This window comes from Benincasa hispida, chromosome 12 (genome assembly GCF_027475165.1).
Source record: "Benincasa hispida cultivar pf3 chromosome 12, pf3_genome.v1.1, whole genome shotgun sequence".
Taxonomy (NCBI): Eukaryota; Viridiplantae; Streptophyta; class Magnoliopsida; order Cucurbitales; family Cucurbitaceae; genus Benincasa; species Benincasa hispida.
The window spans coordinates 6,556,992-6,579,413 of NC_143489.1; the positions used below are offsets into that span (position 1 = coordinate 6,556,992).

General features: G+C 33.1%; 1 protein-coding gene and 1 long non-coding RNA gene across 2 annotated transcripts; both read left to right on the forward strand.

Annotated features, from left to right (window-relative positions):
• Window positions 1–3,744: 3,744 nt before the first annotated feature.
• TRM12 (uncharacterized) lies at window positions 3,745–9,783 on the forward strand. Its single transcript, XM_039018801.2, has 6 exons — window positions 3,745–4,267; window positions 5,107–5,204; window positions 6,183–7,689; window positions 7,769–7,932; window positions 8,670–8,859; window positions 8,959–9,783. Exons 3-6 carry the CDS (start codon window positions 6,264–6,266, stop codon window positions 9,540–9,542), a joined length of 2,364 nt encoding a protein of 787 aa, XP_038874729.1. The 5' UTR covers window positions 3,745–4,267; window positions 5,107–5,204; window positions 6,183–6,263; the 3' UTR covers window positions 9,543–9,783.
• Window positions 9,784–10,992: 1,209 nt separating this feature from the next.
• LOC120067374 (uncharacterized) lies at window positions 10,993–13,176 on the forward strand. The gene is made up of 5 exons (XR_016525363.1): window positions 10,993–11,577; window positions 11,675–11,797; window positions 11,973–12,023; window positions 12,192–12,334; window positions 12,606–13,176. It is a non-coding gene; the product is annotated as an uncharacterized LOC120067374 (long non-coding RNA).
• Window positions 13,177–22,422: the final 9,246 nt, after the last annotated feature.

Here is a 22,422-nt window from a genome sequence, read left to right on the forward strand (position 1 = left end):
ACAACAAAGTTTTAATAATACACATCACCAAAAATTCATGATGGATGAGTTTTAAAATGATATTTAATATTTATCCCTAAATCCATGATATAAAAACTTATGAAGCAAACATACCTTAAATATTTATTACCGTGTGATGAGATATTTTGATTAGAAGTTTCAGGTTGACTCAAGAACAATTATGTGACTAGACAAATGTTGATTTGTTCTATCGATAAAGACTTGCATCGGTGTAGTATCGTATCCGATACATTTCGATGGTTAAGTCAACACTTAAGTCGAAATGATGTTGAGTTGAATTTAGGATAATTTACGTACCACATTAATGAGATAAGTCACATGTCCCTCTATTTATGCTTTTCTCTCCTATATGTGTGGTAAAGTGATACAGTGAGTCATTTAGAATGACAATGGGGGAAGGACATGTGCCTCGGCTTAATTATCACCTTAGCTCAATAGATCATGTTCTTCTTTTGATAGTCAGTCTCTCGAGGTAATTGAGAATACTTTTCTTTTTCGAGCTTTATAAGTTGAAGCATGATCTGACGAGCTTTAGCAATTTCTCTTATAACGATGATTATAATTATTATTTGATTATAACTTTAAGTATTTTATTTATTTACTTGAGTTCAACATCATGTGGATGAGGACTCAAACCTTTTGACCTTATTTGATGACCATTTGGGTCTTGGTTTTTAAAAATTGTGCTTCTTTATTACAACTTATTTGTTATGGTTTTCATCTATCATAACTAAACACCCGAATTCTTAGCCAAAATCTTAGATTTTTTTTTTTTAGTTTTCAAAACTTAGTTTGATTTTTGAAAACGCTCCTAAAAAATAGATAATATAACAAAAGAAATAATAGGTGGAAGTTGTGATTCTAAGCATAATTTTTAAAAACTGAAAATCAAAAACAAAAAACCAAACAATTATCAATTGAGGAATTAATCTCTTGATTGACTTATATCTTAACCAGTTCTCAACTATGTTAAAGATGTGTTTGGGATTGGTTTTTTAGGAGTTTAAAGTAGTTATGTGAAAATTTAACAATTTTTAGTGTTTGATGAAATTGACTATAGGATAATTTAAAGGAAATCACTTTTTCAAGTAGGTTTAGCTTTTGAGATTGACTTCTTAAAAAATCTCATACCCCTCTTATTAACCATTACAATTCCTATTTTATGTTCATTCTATAATACTTTTCACATTTAAATTTGAAATTTGCCAAACACTTATCTACTCTAATCATTCAATTTATAACTGACTTTTCAAGAAAGGTATAACTATTGGAGTTGTTTTAGACGTTGAGTTAAGGTATGATATTTGAAATTCATATGTTATGAAGTGTATATATTTCTGAAGTTTATATATTTGTAGAGTTCATATGTCTGTGTTTAGGGTATATAGTTATTTGATATGAGTCATATACTTATGTTTGGAATGCAGAATTGAGTTCATATGTATGGGGATTATTTTTATTTTGAAACTTTTTTATTTATAATTCTACTCATCTATGTGTTGAATAATATATGATTGTAATTTTTTCAATTAATTTTTAAAATTGTTCCTTTTTTATTTCTTTCTTTCTCTTTCTCTTTTGTTTTTTTGTTTTTTGTTTTTTTTGTAATGAACAATAATCAACCTACTATATTTCTCAAGAATAAAATTAAATAAAATGGGAAAACAAAGAGAAATCAAAACTTTTGATTCCTAATTTTTTTCTCCATGAATTTCATCATCACCTTCCTTTTTTTCATCTTCTTCTTGTTGCTTTGTATTTTACTATATCATGGTGAATTTTTTAATTGAATCTTCATCATCTTAATAACTAATAGAATGCTACCACATTCTTTCAACAATTTAACTTTCAATTCCTCGAAGTTTGGAGGATCATCAGAGAACAAATCTCCATTTTTTACTATTTCTAGCAAAAAAAATCTATATTTTATGATTTTTTGTTTTTTGTTATGTGTTACATACTATTCAACTACATACATACTTTTCCAAATATTATTAACACTCATTTTATATGTGAAATCAATATTGCACTTAATATAGACAAAATATTATCATTTATATAATCAACAATCCCACAGTGTATTTTAACCGTCATCAGTCTTATAATAGTCGAAAGTGGTTGTGGAAGTTGATTATTGAAGATGATTTTCGCTGGAGTTTGTAGTTGAAGGTGGTTTTCGGAGCATGAATTTGGTCTCATGAAGGTGGTATTGGAGTCGGTCGTCGGAGTTTGTCGGAGGAGGTGGTTTTTAGAGCTCAAAGTTTGGTCATCGAAGTTGATCGCGTGAAGGTGGTCGCTAAGTTTATCATCAAAGATGATTTTCATCAAAGTTTGTAATCGAGATGGTTGTCGGAACTCGAAATTTGTCGCATGAAGGTGGTATTAGAATTGATGTCGGAGTTTTGTCGTCGGAGGTGGTTGTCAAGCTCGGAGTTGGTCGTCGAAGTTGCTCACTCGAAAGTAGTCATCGAAGGCGATTTTCGTCGAAATTTGTTGTCGAAGGTGGTTGTCGGAGTTAGTCATCGGAGTTTGTTGTCGGAGCCTTAAATTAGTCATTGGAATTAGTCGCTCGAAGGTGGTCGTTGGAGTTGGATCACCAGAGTTGTCATCAAAGGTGGTTGTCGGAACCCGGAGTTGCTTTCTGAAGTGTGGTAGGGATAGTTGCTGACAGTGACTGATGTGTGGAGCCATTCAAAACATTGGAAGAAAAGAGAGTTGTGGTGAGTTGGTAAAGTATACCGACTCAACTCCATCAACATTTAAAATTGATGGGTCAAATATTAAATTAGTATATTATACCACTTCAACTTATGTTGGTGAGCCAAACACCCTCTTAATAATTATTTTAAAAGTTAACTCCATCCCAGATTGAGTCAAGTATTTTACTCCAAAGACCTTCTTTTGGTAAACCTTTTTCTCTCTCTTAGATATTTTTGTCAAGCATATTAAACAGATTTAATTGGCCCAAATAGTTTCTTAGTCCTAAAGTAGGGTTGTCAGATTTGCTATTCATAATTGTTTCCCATTTTTAAAATCTCACCTATTACAATTATAGAAATCAAAATAAGTAGATTGTAATAATTACGACAAAGTATAAAAAAGCATGACCAATTATCTCAATAATCCTGAAAGTAAGCAAACGCATTAAAAAAAATTAAATTATAAAAACGTCTTTTTGATTTTTTCCATTTATTTAAAAAGTATCTATATACTTTTAAAATTTATAACATTACTCTTGAGTATCCATAAACACTTAAAAAAATATAATTAAAATATTAAAAATTTGGACAAAAAATTGAAATATGATATGATGTAACGTAGTCTAACAATAAAATATAGAGCATCACATCATTTTAGGTCCTCACTACAAGTCTCAATTTCTTTGAAATTTTAGAGAAGTTCTATTTTTGTGAGTAGTTATGAAACAATTAGAAAAGTTGAGAGGTAAATTTATATTTTTTGAAAATATTAAATATTTTTTTAAAAAAGAATAAAGTTGAAGAGTATTTATAAAAAATAAAAAGCACCACCATACAAATCCTACAAAAATAAACAAATTTTCATGTAATTTCAATTTATATAAGGACTTGGACACAATTATGAGTTTGTAGAAAGTAGTTTTTTCAAAAAAACAAAAAAGTTGAATAGAAAAAAACAAAAAAAAAATTATAATATCGATTTTCAATTTTCAATTTACATCCCCCAATTTCAAAATTCAAAAACAGAGTAATAATAAAAAACTGAACCAATGGCCTACAAGCTTCCCCACTGGTCTTTGTCCTCACTCTAAATTGCTCATCAATGGTAGGTCTTGTAAGCAATAATACGACGCCGTTTCGACAAATACCGAGACCCTCTACACCCCAGTACGACGTCGTACGCAGCACAATCCAAGCCCAAAACTGCGATGAGTAACATGGAGTTGGGGCAGAGCGAGGGAAAGCAACCTTACAATTGCTTGAGTGTAAAGCTTTCTTCCTGCAATTTGGCAGTCCATTTCACCATTAATCAATCCAAAATCCAATACCCATAATTCAACTTTCTTCTCTTTTCGTTTTCTATATTTGTCCCATTTCATTTCGCTTTTGTTTCTCCTTCTCTCTCTTCTCCACCAGTTTCCTCTTCGTCTTCTTCGTCTTTCCCTGTTATTCCCTTCTTTCACTTAGCTGTTTTCACTGTTCATGTACGAGTAATGGGTCCATATCCATTTCCTCCTTTTGCTTCTTGTTGATTCAAGCAGACCCAGGTGACCCATTTGCCCCATTTCTCTGTTTCTTTTTGTATTGCATTATTTGCTATTTAGTTTGTTCTGCCATTGTAATAGTGCTTCACTTGTCACTAATATTCATTGGAAAAAGCTTATTCATCTTTCATTTTTGTAGCCCCATCAAACCCACTTTTCTTTGCTTTCCATAGAAACAAACAGAAACGGTCCCTTCTTGCCTTATCTTGACTTACTGTTCAATGGAGACTTGTGTTGTAGAGTGTAGTGTCATTTCGCCATTAAGATGGCCTACCCCTTTAGATTTTAAGTGGGGAAATGATATGAAGCCTCTTGAGAAAGCTTCCTCTTTGGTTGTTTGGCCAATGGCCACCATTTGTTTTGGAATTGATGGAAAAAGTTTCACTCATTGCTTAAAATATAGCTTGTTTGCTTTCTTTACTTTCTTTTATTTGCAAAAATACGTGAAGGGGAAAGCATTATCTGAGTTTTGTAAGAAAATAGAAGATATTAATACGTTTTGTTAACTTCTTCTTCCATCTTCTCGCTGCTATTGCTGTGTACTTGGAACTATTTGTCCATATGTATAAATTGATTTTAACTGGAGTCAGGGTTTCTTTTTCCCCTAAATAAATATTTTTTCTGATCTATCCTTAATCTAGTTTGCATTTTGTTTTACTTACCGATGGAATGTTTTTTAATGCTGAAAAAGTGTAGACCAAGATAAAGATTCTTTTTTTTGTTATTTTCTGATATGTGGGAAGACAATCTGTTTGTGCTTTCCTTTGTAAAAGTGGTTCCTTTCTGGGTTCTCCCTTTTTTAATCATCGAGAGCCATTGTTAATTATTCACCATGCCAATAGGGTCATCAACAAGACTAGTATCATGGGGAAAAGAACCGATTGGCATGAATCCGAGGAAGCTGTTCTTGGACCACATGTCCTTGAATTATTTTCATCTGGTAAGAAATCCTTAGAACTCAATGCTTCCGAATTCTGAATTGAACTTTTTGTTGATTTTCTTGGGTTTCAATAAATTTTTTCTTGTTTGTGACCTATGGATTTGAGTGAAACATTCATCCATAGATCTTATTTTGGGCTTCTCACCAGTGTACTATAACTATAGTTATGATTCTTTGTTTGCATACATGGAACTATTATTTGTATTGTGAAACATAGTTAAAACCCATTCTAATTTTTTTTTCCTTAATTAATGGTTTTAGATGTTACAAAAATATGGTATATCTGGGAATGAGAGTTCTTTCATCCATTCAAGAGATAAGTTTCATTTATTTGCATATATCTAGGGCCATAGCTCTTTGAAATATCAGTTACTCAACCCTTTTTTTCTCTTTTGTTATTCTCACTAGTTTGAAAAGAGAATTTCTCACTTCTTTCACTAATTCAAAACCTGGCATGAGACTTTCCTGCCTATTAATCTGGAAATTCTTGGCATATAAAAGCCAAAGATATTCTGCATTCATCTCCTTGCTGATGTTTTGTAACATTGCATCTCGTGTATCCCCTAAGACATGCCATTGATTTGAATTGAAATCGTCAAATGTTTTGGATCCAAAATGCTGAACATTTCCATTATTAATAAGCAGCTTAATTACAGGTACTAGGTAGTGTAGAACTTGGAGACATCAATTGCTTTAAATATTATGTGCGTTTGTTTTGATCATTATGCTGACCGATGGAACTGCTATCATAGATGGAGATTTTTTGAGAATTGTGATGGTCAAAATCCTTTCTCCCCCCCCCCTTTTTTTTTCAAGTTTTAGCCTAAGCTTTTAAGTTTATGAGGATACCTTTCTTTGGCTTTATTATCATAAATGATGAAATATGGCTGTCTTTGTTACATTATATTTTATCTATATGATGACGGTGGACCAGTTGTTGGATTATTTACTCTAGAGCTTTCTTGACAAAAATTTCAGGGCAATAGATTATGAAACAACCGCAGTTGGTCATACAAACGAGGGGTTTTTATAAAACAACACATAAATAAGACTTCTGCAATGGGAACAAAGCATATGCAGTCTAATTCTACCATGGTTGGAAGAGTCTCAAAAAGCCAAAAAATGCTGTGCAAAGCTGTTGGTAGACCGAGCAAAGAACTTCAACAGCCATCTCCTAAAAGTTTGGTGACTGCATCATCAAAGAAGCTAGATTCAACAGCATCAACAAGAGTAGCTTGCTGCAGAAGTCGAAGATTTTGTACTTGTAAAAGTTGTATGGAATATGGCCGACATAATGAGATTAGCCTAAAATTGGTTCAGAAGAATGAAGCGGCTGAGCCATTTTCAAGTAAAAAGTTTGTTGGTGTGGCAGATAAACAGTGTAAACAATTATTAGATGCATTGGGAATTTTCAATTCAAATAAGGAATTGTTTGTAAATTTACTACAAGACCCAAATTCTCTGTTAATTAAACGTATTGAAGACTCTACTGATTCAAGGAACAGAAAACAACAGATGATGACTTTCTTTGGTAGCAGGTTGTCTGAAAATAAGATAAGAGAAGTGGGGGAATATGAGGAGCCTGACTGCAGTCAAAACTTGAACCCCTGTGATAGATTACCCGCTGATGATAGTGATGATTCTCTATCTTTGGAAAGAATAGTAGTATTAAAGCCAAATCCAACTAGCTCACTACAGGCGGCTGTGGGAACCAATTATTGCACCTCTCTGAAATCTCATTCTAGTTTCATAAAGAATGGGCAGAGTGACAAGGGAACTCTTTTTTCTTTTAGACAAATAAAGGAGAAGATGAAGCAAGCAATGGGGGTACGGAAAAAAGAAAGTGAATGCCTATCAACTAATGGTGTGCCCAAGAAAACTTCACCAGTTTGTAGGGCCCCAAAAGATAATGGTAAACAGATGGTTATGGGGGCAACTGGAAGAAGTTCCTATAGTAATATTCAGACAGATGATAAAAGAATTTCTAGTTCATTTCAAGATTCCCTAGAAAGGGATCAACTAGATAAGGCATTTTACTCTAGAAATGGGGACAAGACGGCTTCAACCAGTGAAATTACTGACAAAAAGGTAGGCCAGTCGGCTGTGACAAGTAATCTCAAACGGCAGAAGTCTAAGAAGCATGAAGGGGACAGAGAGGTTTCAAGAAAAATGAAAGCAAAACCTTGGGGGTGGGTGATGTGCTTTTCTGATGATGACATATTGCCATCAAATAAACCTGGATGCCATACTGCAAGCCGTATGAGATATTCCTACCTTAGCAATAAGAAGTTTATTCACGAGAAGAAGTCAAAACCTCAGAATGACGAGGAGCAAAGTTGCAATACTTTACAAATGGTTAAAAAAGGAGCTTCGCTTGCAGGGGCAAGGAGAGATGATAACCAAGTGCATGCCTCAACTACAGAGTTGAATGTGTCACCCGTCATTTTTTCTGATGTCAAAGTAGATCAAGATCCAATTATTGAAGGTGTTAATATACTCTTGCTATATCTTATTTGGCTTGCAATTATCCCTTACTTAAACTAAGTGAGGTGAAACATATGCAGGGTCTGTGAAGATCATAAAAGACACTGCCACTATAGACCAGGAAAGAAATAATTTCTGTGAAGAGTCATCTAGATTTGATAACAATTGCAACGCTAGTTATTGTCAGAGAACCAACAAGATCAAGGGCTTAGGAGAGAAAGGAAATCCGGAGCTCTCTAAACTGGTGAGCTACACTCTTCCCCATGGAAGAACTATTAAGGAGCTATTATTCAAATTTGTTCTTGACTGTCCTAAATATGCAACATTTATTTGTTTGTTTCATTCAAGATTGTGTATTCCATATTTTGATGTTTAGCATCTGAAAGTACCCTCATCCATTTGTATTTGATACCCATCTTTGGATTGCTGCTTGATATTTCAGTTTACCATTTTTTTTGGCAATAGGGTATTTTTGGAAAACTCCTGAACTTTTCACTATGGCAATAGGGTATTTTTCGAATTTGTTCTTGACTGTCCTAAATATGCAACATTTATTTGTTTGTTTCGTTCAAGATTGTGTATTCCATATTTTGATTTTTAGCATCTGAAAGTACCCTCATCCATTTGTATTTGATACCCATCTTTGGATTGCTGCTTGATATTTCAGTTTACCATTTTTTATGGCAGTAGGGTATTTTTGGAAAACTCCTGAACTTTTCACTATGGCATTGTGTTTATGTGTCAATTTTTTAAACGCATGACTTTTCCATGTTTATCATGATATAACTTTGTTAAGCATTCTTTCTCAAGATTCTCATGTATGTCCAAATTTGCATAATTGTTTTTTAATCATTTCTTTCTCAAGCTTACTTTTAAAGTTTCTATTTGTGAAGTTACTTTCCTTGAATTCAACAGCCATACAGATGCTTTCTTTTCACTATTTAACGTTGTATTGTGCTAATAAATCCTGGCAACATGCAGAATTTTCCTTTGGAGGTTCAACCATTAGCTTTTTCAGTAAATACATTTCCATCCAGCTCATTACAATTTCAGACAGTGGAAGATCCTGATGGTTTGTGTGATAGAAAAGTGCAGCCTCTACCAGAAACTATTCATGGCCAACTTTTGGTAGATGCTACCTCTAGTAATCTTGCCTTCACTACAGGGACAGGTATAGTTAAATTACAAAGGCAGAGTTTCATTTTTCCTTTTCTTATCTATAAACCCATTCCCCAATCTTATACTAATGCAAGATAGTAAAACTTCACAGCTGAGCCATCTAGTGAAGCACTCCCCATTAATTTTGAAGAGGACCAGTGCACTGGTTTGGCAAGGTTGCAAGAGGTTCTCAATCCTGCCCTCGCTTCCTTTAATTGTTGTAGCTCCATCTCTCAGTTTGTACTTGAACTGCTGCAAGTCTCAAAACAGAATTGGAATGAATTGTCTTTGGATTGTCATTCTTCAACTTGGCTGCAGATATCATTTGTTGACAAAGTGAAGATGTTTAGTAGCCAGTTATGTGGTGATTGTGTGATTCTTTTTGACTATTTTAATGAGGTCCTTGAGGATGTTTTCCACTGTTATATTAGATGCTCCCCATGGTTATCATCTTATAAGGCACACATTCAAGCACCTGATAAAGAGAGTACTTTCTATCATGAGGTTATGCAACATGTGGATTGGTCACTTCTGCAGCAGCAGCCACCACAAACACTGGACCAACTTTGTTTAAGAGACTTGAGATCTAGAACATGGATCAATTATCCAACTGAAACTGAAGAGATTGTTACCATTATAGTGGAATCGGTTTTAAGAGAATTGATCGTTGAAAGTGTTGTTTACCTCGGTTTGTGAAGCTTCCCTTTACCATTGCACATCGTTCTGTGCAAATTCTGGGTAAACTTGTAATATCCAACATCAGGACCAGAATTCTAATGTAAAGTTCTGTTGTCCATTTGAATAGAATGTTAAAGCAGGCTTTTCACTTGCTTTTAGGGCAGGAAATTGTGTAATGTTTTGGCCTGATTCTATCATGCATTTTATTTGTATAGTTGAGTTTCAATTATATCGATGGACATCATCCAATTTTCTCTTACCTCATCTTGCATTAATCTTTGGTAAAAAAGAAATCCAATATTATATTTCCTCTTAGATTTTGATGTAAGAAGTATGGGGGCTAATTGGGTAAATAATAGGAGTGGAGGTAAAAAGAGAATCAACCTAGATTTTTACCCAATTACCCAATTAGCGTCGTTCTTCTTACATCAGATTTTCTCTCTCTCAGTGGCAAGTACTTGAAATTGTAGAAATAATTTAGCAGATACTTCTTCTGGATATTTATACTGTATATAGAAAAGAAAAAGAAAAAGAAAAAAGGATGAGAACTTAAGAACATCCAGGAAATCTACAGATATGGAAACCCGTTATTGTCATTAAAGAATGTAACAGAAACATTAGAATCTATGAACCAAACATTCCTGGAAACCTTGTTTGTCCAAAACTCAGTGAATCCTAAAAGGCAAGTTAGTTTTCTCAGACCACAACCAAGAATTCTTATGATTTTATCTCTAAAAACAAACATAATCCCACTTTTGGATTATCATTGAAATATCTGTTTTCTTGTGCTTTTACAATTGGTTGGTGAAGGTTTGAGAAAACTGAGGTTTCTAGTGCTTGTGGTGTCTGTTTCTGTTCTATGTGTAGATGATTTCAGAGAACCCCAAATGTTGTCTGAAAAAGAGCTGGAACTCAACACACAGCTCAAACAACTCAACAAACCTGCAATCAAGAGTTTCAAGGTAATTTTTCTTTTTATAAAAATAAAAACAAACAAACAAACATTTTTTGTACTTCACATATATAAATGGGGATGGAACTTTGGAAGTGTGATTTTAGTTCTCATTTTAGTCTTGCTGTCTAACAGTCCATTGGAAGGTCTAACTTTGTGTCAAGAACATACTTTTCAAAAGCAAACCAATTCCTTGAAGCTTTTGAGTCTTACATTGTATTAATACGGTATCAAAATAGGAGGCTTTGTGTCAACCCTGAAACCTAGTTGAATCCTTCTCGTGCAAGGTAAAAAACAACTAAGACCCCCTTTGATAACCAAAACCAAAATTTGAAGATGATAGTTTTTTAAAACTTGTTTTTAAATATTTTAAATAGCAAATACGAAAACCATGAGTAATAATTGGTGAGAAGACAAGCACAATTTTCAAACACTAAAAACTAAAAACTAAATGGTTACCAAACGGGTCCTCAGGTTTCGAATTTATTATGCTTCTATAGCGACCAAGAAGCAAGAGTTTGAACTCAACTAGCCATTGATAATCACTTTTCTGGTTCTTGTTCGAGACGAAAATTCAGTATGGTGTAAGGGATGTCATCCTTATAAATGAGTGGTTGCGTGTAGCTTATGTTGAGGAGATCCTTTTTTTTTTTTTAGCTACTTCTCTCCATATTCTTCCCCTTACACTCATGAATTTGTAGCTTTCTAACTTTGACATGTTTTTGGGGTCAATAGATATGAAATTTGTTTAACCAAATTTGTCATCCTTTTCTCCTCTTTCATTATGCAGACAGAGTTTGGTGATATTATAGATTGAATTGACATCTACAAACAACCTTCTCTTGATCATCCTTTGCTCAAAACCCATGCAACCCAAGTGAAGCTGACAACAATTCCGAAAGGGCTGATAGGCGATACATCGAAATTCGAGAGGCTGCTGCAGATCTTCCAAACGTTAACAGCTGCCCACCAGGATCAGTGCCAATCAGAAGGACTACAAGGGCAGATCTGATGGCAGCTTGAAGTTTCAAGCCTTTGTGGTCAGATCAAACAACAGATAATCTCCGGCCAAGCACTACGATTGACACTGCCGGTTATCATGTAACGAAAACTCTCACCTAGCAAACATCTCTGCCTTATTGACGACATCGAGCCTCAAGTTTTACTGACATTGGTTTTGATTTGCTGGTTTTTCTAGCTTGCAACACTCAACTATAGGGCCAAAGTCTATGGAGCAAAATCACAAATCAATGTATGGAACCCAATTCCATCAATGGATCAATTTAGTTCTGCTAAAAAGACCGTACAAGTTGGTTGGGGAGTATGCAACTGTTTCTCAACATCTTTGATTCTTCATCTTTCTCTTTTAATTGATAAAAGATTCAATACAAAAATTTATACAATCAAGAGACTAAATTTACAATTTAACCTACAAAGTGTTTGTCTCATTCTTCTTTGTTTCTAAATCTGTTAACCTTTCTCTTACTTGTTTTCAGGTCCAACCAAAAGTCTTTCAGAATGTTACTAGACTGAGCACCTATTGGACAGTAAGTCCATTTTACCTTTTACCATCACTGTCTTGCAGCTTACTGCCTGTTTTAAATGACTTCTAAGTGCTTATAATATATTTTTTCACTTAAAAAGCACATTAAAGTCATTCCAAACAGGTTCTTATATATATACTTTTTTCTAATGAAAAACAACCAAACTCACAGGCTGATGGTTACCAAAACACCGGATGCTACAACCATGTCAAGGTTTCATACAAATCGATTCCAGGATCAGACCCGGCATCCCTATAAGACCAATTTCTATTTACAACGGACCCCAATATGGTATTCCAGTCAGCGTTCACCAGGTTTGACTATAGCTCTACTTAAAAATAACTCTAGACACACTTGTGTTCACAAGTCATTGAGCACTTAAGATGCTGGATTTTTACAAAGCTAGAGGTCTTTCTAGGATCCTTGCAAAGTCTCACAACTAAGACTAACTTAATGATTGATTCCAACCAAGAACTTAGTTAAAAGGATAAATAATCTTTAGATCAAACTAAGAATCTACGCATACATTTTGAATTTGTATACATATTCTTAACACTCCTCCCCCAGCTAACGATCCGCTCATAGGATGCAAACACGGGGAACTGGTTGTTCATGTTTGGAGACAAATACATTGGCTACTGGCCAAAGGGACTGCTGCCAGGGTTGGAAAATGGAGCAGCTATTGCAGCATGGGGAGTGGAAATATACAGCCCAACAACAGAAGCAGGGCCAGCCATGGGGAGTGGTCATTTTCCTGAAGAGGGCTTCAGCAAAAGTGCTTTTGTGAATCAGATTCAAGTGGTGGAGGATAGTACTCAAGGAGCTTTGTTGATCCAGTGGGTTCACAGCTAAGTATTGTTTTGGACAAACCTGTCTGTTTTGGGCTCATTAATAAGTTTACTGAAGATGGGAACTCGGGATATCTTATCTTCTTTGGAGGGCCAAGGGGATGTAGGTGAAGAAAAACCGATTCTATATAGAAAAAAAAAAAATTCTCTTAATTTGTGTAATGTGTGTTTTTGTTTGATATGTATTTACATACATCAGTTTGTGGATGTAAGCAGCTTGCTTCGGCTCGATTTCTTAAAATTGTGAACGAATCTATTAAAAGAAGAAAAAAAACACCAATGCACGTACAATTTAATGAGTTGCCATCAATGATCAATATATTAGGAACCATATGAATTTATGTGGAAAACTTTAGAATTAGAGAGAATCCACGACCTACCAGAAGAAAATCTACTATGGTTCGATCAATTAACAAGAGAAAAGGAAAGATATACATAATCATCTCCTTGAATTTACCAATAACCAAAATGGTACAAATCTCATCTTACTAACATAGAAACAATTTGTCATTAAGGAGAAATTCAAAGGAAATAAGAATCATTTTGATGAAATAATTTCCCTTATTCTTGAAGGGGTGATGTTTTTCGTGTTTATTTCGACTTATACTTTTACGTTTCAAGAGAAAACAAAATTACATATATATGTAGGATAAAATGGGAAAGTAGATATATTTTTTTTAAGTACAACAATTGGAGATAAGGAAAATCGAATTACGGATCTCGTGATTACAAACATAATCATATGCTAATTAAGCTATGCTCCTCGCTTTGACAAGTAGAGATTTTTCTCTCATAGCCTTTTTAATATGATACACATATAGATATAGATTAAATAGAAGTCGGAGATATGATATACATATATTTAAAAATGAAACATTCTCATCTAATTTTTTTAAAAAAAAAACGAACCGAACCCACCCATTCAATTCAGGGCTGTAACTGAAGCAAGCACTTGGCTTAATCTGTTTTTCTGTAAAAAAAATAGAAATTATCTTTTTTTGATTGTTTAATTTCCTATACGCTATGTCTAAATTTAACTTAAAAAAATAAATAAATAAAGCACGCACACACCCTAATCTAAATTTTAAAAAAATAAATCCAATTTTTTCAATATTTTTTCTTGAAAATTCGTTTTACTAATTTTTTTCCTCAGCTTTTTCTTCAAAATTCGTTCTAAAAAAATATTTATTGATGGTTGAGAATTTTAATAAATAAATATTAAATTTTATTTTGAGATAAAAGTGAGTCCTCGTGCTTTCAAAAAAAGAAAAAAGAAAGAAAAAGAGAAGATTCATGCTTGGGTTGAACATAACACCAATTAGACTCATTGAAGCAGAATTTATTATTACATCTGACTTTGTACCGGGTACACGATTCCCTGACCACCTGGCACGTCCAGTCTGCCGTGGCAGTCATGCAGGTTTGACTGAGGGAATTGTGTACCGGGTACACGATTACCCTAAGTTGTGTATCGGGTACACGATTCCCTCGCATTAAAACCTCCGTCCAACCCTTCTTCTTCCTCACCTAAACGACCATTCTTATTCCCTACCGCCATTTTCCCTCACCGAAACCATCGTTGATTTTCCTCACCGAAATCTTCCAAAATTTCGATTTTGCTCGACTTTCAGTCCTCCATTTGATCTTCACCGAATCTAGCGGTCGTGTTGCTCGATTTTCCTACATTTTTTGCTGGCGAATTTTGCTTGGTATATTTCTTTCTCTAGTTAGGTTGATGTATTTATATGTATGTTTTTGGGTTAAATTTTGCTTGGTATATTCCTACATTTTTGTATAGTTTATGTATGTTTAGTTTATGTATGTATAAATAGTTATAGTTTATGTATGTATAGTTTATGAATGTATAATTTATGTATGTATAGTTTATGTATGTATAATTTATGTATGTATAGTTTATGTATGTATAATTTATGTATAGTTTATATATAGTGTATTATATAGTTTATGTTGTATAGTTTTGTGTATGATTTAGTTTATATATAGTTTGTGTATCATGGGATGTTCGAAATCACAAAACTTCAAGGAGAACACTCATGTTTATTTTCAAAGTTGACACAGGATCATTCACAACTGGATTCAAATTTCATGAGTATCGAAATTCAGAATTTGGTTAGAGCTGATCCTGAAGTACCTGTGGCCCTACTTCAAGAAGCCATTAAAAGACAATATGGCTATAATGTCAATTATAGACGGGTGTGGCAAGCCAAGAGAAAAGCATTAATTGTTGTGTTTTGCGAATGGGAGAAATCATATTTGGAGCTTCCGTATTGGCTGAGTGTTGTTGTTCATTACAACCCAGGAACACGAACGGACCGATTTTTCCTTCCATCTGATGTACCAGGTACGACTGTTTTTGGACGAGTTTTTTGGTCTTTTGGTCCAGCAAGAGAAGGGTTCTAACCATTGTAGGTCATTGATCCAGATTGATGAAACTCATCTATACGGAAAGTATAAGGAGAAATTATTGACAGCCTTATCTGTTGATGCAAACGGACATATATTTTCCCTTACTTTTGCTATCGTAGAAGATGAGAATTCATCTAGTTGGTCATGGTTTTTGTGGGCATTGCGTGAATATGTTACCCAAAGAGAGGGTTTTGCTTGATTTCTGACAGACATAAGGGCATTCTTGCTACAATTAACAATGAAGAAATTGGTTGGAGTGAACCCAGAGCATATCACCAATATTGTCTTCGCTATGTTGCCAGTAATTTCAATACAAAATACAAATCGAAGCAACTAAAAAATTTGGTATTTAAGGCCAGAAATCAACACCAAAGGCGTAAGTTCATTCGGTGCATGAAATAATTGAAACAATTGCACCCTGAATGTCTTGAATTTTTTTTCAGACATTGACTTAGAAAAATGGACATAGTCACATGATTGTGGGTACCGCTCTGGGTGGATGACCAGCAATGTAGCTGAATGCATGAACGGCGTTTTTAAAGGTGCTAGAATGTTACCCATTACTTCTTTGGTTAGGCTAACATTCTATCGTACAATATTGTATTTTGAACGCCAGAGACAAGAAATTAGTGAAGCACTCGATAGTGAGGATATATATACAGAATATGCCCTAAAGAAACTGAAGAGGTGGGAAAAACGAGCATCGGCACATACGGTGACATCTATTGACAGGGAAAGTCAAACTTTCAAAGTACAAACTTGCATAAGTATGATTTTTCCCTACAAAGGACAACACACCCAAGTTTTAAACTTGAAAGAAGGGACATGTTCTTGCAATAAGTAGCAATCATTCAAGATTCCATGCTCTCATGTAATTGCAGTTTATAATTACATGTGTGTGACATATCTACCACTTATTGATGAATGCTATAAATTATCCAATTTCAAGTGTTGTTACGAAGGCCGCTTCCATCCAATTCAACACCCAGATTATTGGCCAGAATTATAATTTACAGAAGTTCGTCCAAATGCGGACTTACTCAGAGAATAAGGTCGGCCAAAAAGTATGTGAATTCATAATAAAATGGATTGGAGAGAAGCAAGCCAAAAAGTGCGATGTACAATTTGTAAAAGAGAAGGACATAACAGACGCACTTGTCCACACCGTACACTGGGTGCTTCGTCATTTATGGGTCATTAGGATTTTTATTTTTATTTTTATAATTTATGTATTCTTTATGTATTTATAATTTTCATGTAATTGTATTCTTTATGTATTTATAATTTTCATGTAATTGTATATTTCATGTATTTGTATTCTTTATGTATTTATAATGAATTTATGTAATGAATTTATTTAATAAACTTATTTTATGTAATTGTATTTTCTTATGTACTTTTTATGTATCTTTTATGTTATCGATTCTATTATGTAATATAATTTAAACTTTTTAGGTAATGGAGTCTGTCCTTCTAATCCTGTCCAATTGTACCAAAAAAACACGCATCGTTCACAGGCAATATGGGATAGTTCGTCCACTATAGTGTTGAGTTGTCGAAGGAGGGAGGCGACTGCATAGAGTACTATCCCATTTGATCGTCGCATTATTCCATACGTTCAGGAGGCGGGTTTTCTTGGGGTTGCACAGATTGGTTTCATCCAGCTTGATTGGCACCCAATTACTGCTTTAGTTGAGCGCTGGAGACCAGAGACCCACACATTTTACCTGCCCTATGGGAAATGCACTATTACGTTGCAGGATGTTGTCGTACAATTTGGGTTAAGAGTGGACGGACAACCACTAACAGGCTCACTACAGTATGACTGGAAGAACGTCTGTGAAGAGCCCTTAGGCGTTCTACCAAAGGATTTGAAGGGATCAAGATTGAGTATCCCTTGGTTAGCGTCTCAGTTTCCCGAATTATCTCTCGATGCCGACGACATCAGCATACGTAGGTACGCACAAGCATACATCTTGTAGATTATTGGAGGATTTTTATTTATCGACAAGTCAAATACTCTGGTGCATCTCATGTTCCTCCCATTATTGTCTGATTTTGAGCACGCTGGTACGTACTCGTGGGGTGGTGCATGTCTTGTATTGTTGTACAGAGAACTTTGTCGGGCTTCCAATGCACAAGCGTTGGAAATAGCGGGGCCACTGATACTATTACAGTGTGGGCTTATGATCGATTTCTAATTGTAGCACCACAAGTCCAACTACAGGCCTCAGATCATCGGCCACTTAATGCCAGGTATTATTTTATTTATATATTTATTTTGTTACCATTTTATGTAAGAATATGAATTAATTATATTTTTTATAATTTTAGATGGAGTGGTGTATTAGCTGCCTCTGAACAGTCAGCAAATATGTTGCTCCTGTACAGAAAAACATTCGACATGCCGACACCCAATCAGGTAGTAAATATGTATATAAATGAATATTTAAAAAAATTTATATGTATACTTATTTTTATTTATTTTTTTTTTTCAGGTTATTTGGACGCTATACTCACAGATTTGGTCATCCTTACCTGAATATTGTCGTGATGGTGAAGACATCTAGTTGACTGTTAGCCCACTTATATGCTTCCATATAGTAGAGTGGCATCATCCAGATCGTGTGCTAAGACAGTTCGGGATGCGACAAACGATACCTTCGTTGTCCTATACACTCCCAGAACTACACCATATCGATTTAAGAGGTAAACACGACCAAGACTGGTGTCGAATCCATGCGAAGTATTTATCCTACTGGCATGGACGACATGATCATTATGCACAGGGAGAATTAACAGATGAGCCAACTATATCAGACGACTACTTTCCCTGGTACAATTCGATCACGAAGCGATTTATCTCACAGACGACGCTTATTATTACTACATGGTAAGAGATTTCAAATCAGACATTTTCCATATATATAATATGAACATTGTTTAATATTTTTTTTTATTCTTCAGAATAATTTTATCGGCGATGTTCAATAATATTCAGTGCAGAACAACTTACCAGAATTGGTTTCAATGTGTCAACAAACATTGATGAACATAGAAAGTATTATTCAACAAACAAGACGACTCAATGTTGCTGACACCGATCGAAGATGTATTCGTCGTAGACAACGGTGACAATGAGGTGAACCTAATTTAGAGGGACACGAAGACAACCCCCATGAGGAGTAAGGGCTGGGGAGGTCGTTTTTAAATCCCACATTGTATCAGTTTCTAATTGCAAATCTCAAAAGAACTAATTGTAAATATTATTTAATATCATGGTTTTTTTTTTTTTAATATGAGTGCAAGATGTTTTCATTGTAGATTAAATATATAATTAAGTTTAATAATGAAAGAATTAAGTTTAATAATTAAAAAAATATATACAAATTTGGCATCAACATAGTCAAAAGTACAAATTTTATGTCCGTTGAGTTATACTAATTTTAGCATTGTTTGTCCAACACATAAATTAGAATATTTGGATTATAAATTTTTCATTCATGAATTTTAGTTTTGTAATCCAAATATAATTTTGTATTTTACATAAACTAGTAATTTGAAATAATAGAAGTACAAAAGGATTCAAAACTCATCTCAAAGATTTTTACATTCGAATATTTACAAATTTCAAGCTTGTAAATTATGCAAACCTTCTAAAACTCATTCTTCTAAATAATACAAACATAAATCATAAGAATCTAAGGGCTTCCCAATTCCAAAGTAATTTTTAGACTTTAAACCAAAAAAATTTATAAGCGAACTCGTGTACCAGGTACACGAGTTCGCTTGACCGGTCAACCAGTCAGCTGACTGGATTAAATGGTACTCGTGTACCCGGTACACTAGTATGCCAAAACACCTATTTTTGAAAATACTTCACCCCAACCCTATTTTTGTCATTATTTATTAAAAACCATTATTTAAAAAAAAAAAAAAAAAAAAAAAAAAAAAAAAAAAAATAGAATTGACATCAGATATGTGTGATGATTCGACATTTTCATTATATTATATAGTGTTATTGAGAAAATATTAGGTAAAGTATTAATTTATTAAAGTTTTGTTTGGTAAACCATTTTGTTTTTTTTTTTTTATTTTTGAAAATTAAACTTATTTCATCCATATTTTTTACCGTAATTGCATATTTTTTAAGTACAATGATTAAATTCTTGGTCAAATTTCAAATTTCAAAAACACTTGAAAGTTATTTCTTTTTAGTTCTCACAATTTGGTTTCGGTTTTTAAACCATTGGTAAAAAATAGATAAAAAATGAATAATTTTAGAGATGAAAGTAGTATACATAGGTTGAATTTTTAAAAATAAAGACTAGAAACAAAATGATTACTAAATGATACCTAATTTAAACATTTTTCTATAATTGTGATTTAAAATAAAAATATATGCATATGTATATACAATTATGTTTGGGAAATTATTTCAAATGATAAAACTATTGAAAAATTTTACAAGACACCAATAGAAGTCTATTAGTGTCCATAAGCATCTATCATTAATAGTTTTAAAATTTTGTCATATTTTGTAAATATTTTGGTTTATTTTTCTACATTTAGAAACAACTCATTATGTTTTGCTAATGTACTTGTGAAAATGAAGAGTGTTCCACAAAGATAGATAAACATTGAGATGGTATAAAATCATGTTGGGTTGTCTTGGGGCCCAACATGAGATAGTATAACATGGGTTGATATATCATCTCAGTGTTTTAGGGTTTATTATCTTATCTCACTGATTTGAATTGTTTGTGGGCCCATTTTCCTTTCGTGTTTCATATCTCAATGTTTCATTTTCCTTCCACTTCACACGTATTGGTAGTCCTCTCTCTCACATCTCTCGCAACCATACTCGATCGTTCATACTTGATCATACCCGATCCATGCTCGATCATATTTGTTCATACTCGATCATATTTGTTCATACTCGATCATAGTAGAATTGAATTCGATGCTTTTTGTTCCTCGATTAAGATATATTTATACATCATATAATAATGTAAAAAGATCACAATGGGCATAACAGAAACTTCAATAACAGAATGGTATAACTAATATCTAACTAATCAGTTTTATATCTAATACCAGTCATGTTTACTTTTTCTAAACATGCAACCTATTGATGAGACTGTTTTGTTTCTTATTTTATTTTTAATATGGTGTCTTATTCTATGTATTTTTCTTCAAATATTTAACGATACTGTCATGTTTTGATTTTCCAGCCATGTTTAATTTCAATTTTTTTTTTATTTCATACCTTTTTTTAAAAAAAAAAATTCCAATCATGTTTAATTTCAATTTTTTCTAAAAAGGCAATCTATTGTTTCGTTTTTAATATTGTTATGTGTTGTTCTAATCCTAATGCCCCGATGAATCTTGAATTGCGTTAGTCCTATTTATTAATTTTTTGTACAGCATCATGCATTATTAGTTACTTCATTTATTAAATTGCCCACCAATTTCAGTAATGACTGTTCTGATTGTTTGCTGATTTTATTCTACATGCGTAGTTCCACTACCTATTCAACCACTTCATTAATGACTAAACTAATTTATTAATTGGATTTTAGTTCATTTGCCCATGATGGATGCAATTTTTTCTAAGCAAGTTGTAAAATGGTCATGTATAAGGTCATCAAGTTATGTAAGATCTCCCTATTCTAAAAAAAAAGTTATGTAAAATCTTTCGAGGGGAATGATTTTAATGTATTTCATATCTAGTATAAATTAACACTATTTTGTAAAATCATGTGCCTTTCTTTAGTGAGAAGTTTTGAATGAATAATATAAAGTTGAACTGTATACCATATATTGAGATTAGAAAGAATTAAAAAAAAAAATCAATGTTTTATTCCAAATAGGATAGATACAGTAATTGGATTATACGATTTTTTAAAAAAAATATATATAGTGTTCATACAGACAAATTATTATAGAATACAAAAACTGAACTAGATATCATTGTCCACTGACATATGAATTTTGCACACCCAAATACAGACATATAAACTTAGACATAAGACTTTGCACACTCAAACACATATATATGAACTCAAACATAAGAACTCTGCACACCCAAACGCAGATATCAGAACTCTCCGTATATCAAAACTTCTCATACATCAAAATTTCAGACATCCTATATCATTTCAGCATCCCAAACCATCCTTAAAATTTTTGGAACATGATCTATGCCTTGGCACGTGACAAATTGTCCCATGGATGCATGATGAAAGGTTGTTTTTTAAAGCACAAAGTCACATCATTGTTACATTCCTCATGCCTCCCACCTCTCATGTTCAAAGATTCGCATCATCTTCCTTTTTTTTTCCAAAAAAATAAAATAAAAATAATTAATATATATATATATATATATTTAAAAAACTTGAACTTAAAAAGGAAAAAAAAAATAGATTCACGCGTTTTTCTACATTATAAAAAAATTGAAAATTAAATCCTCTAAACTTAGAGGACGTGACTTAAAGCTTATCTTTGATTGAGCATGAATAATGCACTTTGTATATTTATTAGACTTTTGCTACATTGACTCGTTTCTTGTTTGGTAAGATTCTCCAATAACTCTACTAATTTCAACAATAAAAATAAATAATAAAAAAAAATTAATATGAAAGATGACCATTAGTTTTGTTTTTGAAAAATATCAATTCACATTCCAAGTATATCAATTTACCCCTTCTATGACGTTCTACTTGAGAAAACCTAATGGTGAAACTTATAATTGTATCAATCAAACCTCTAAACTTTCATAAATGGATCAACTTAGACTCTTAACCAGAATTTCCTTTGAAACGTTCATATTTTTACTCTAATTGTTCATTTTGTAAAACCAACATATGAGAAATAAGTCTACGCACGTTTGAGAATCAATGTATGGACAATTTTTAAAGGTAATCACAATGAAATGTCTAAATTAGTTTATTTATGAAAATTTAAGAGTTTTATTTACTCAAATCATAAATCTCATATTGGTTTGACGAATTTAGAGGAATGTGTAAATTGATACACTTACGAGAGTGTAGGGTTTTAATTGAAATGATTATTAGTTCAAGTTTTTTATTGATACAATCCTCAAATTATAGAGATGTAGAGTGATA

Excerpts from the sequence above, each read along its gene's own strand:
- TRM12 (XM_039018801.2), top strand. The coding sequence starts at position 6,264 with ATGGGAACAAAGCATATGCAGTCTAATTCTACCATGGTTGGAAGAGTC. Across the intron at positions 7,690-7,768 it reads TCAAGATCCAATTATTGAAG|GGTCTGTGAAGATCATAAAA; the intron begins GTGTTAATATAC and ends AAACATATGCAG. Across the intron at positions 8,860-8,958 it reads TGCCTTCACTACAGGGACAG|CTGAGCCATCTAGTGAAGCA; the intron begins GTATAGTTAAAT and ends AAAACTTCACAG.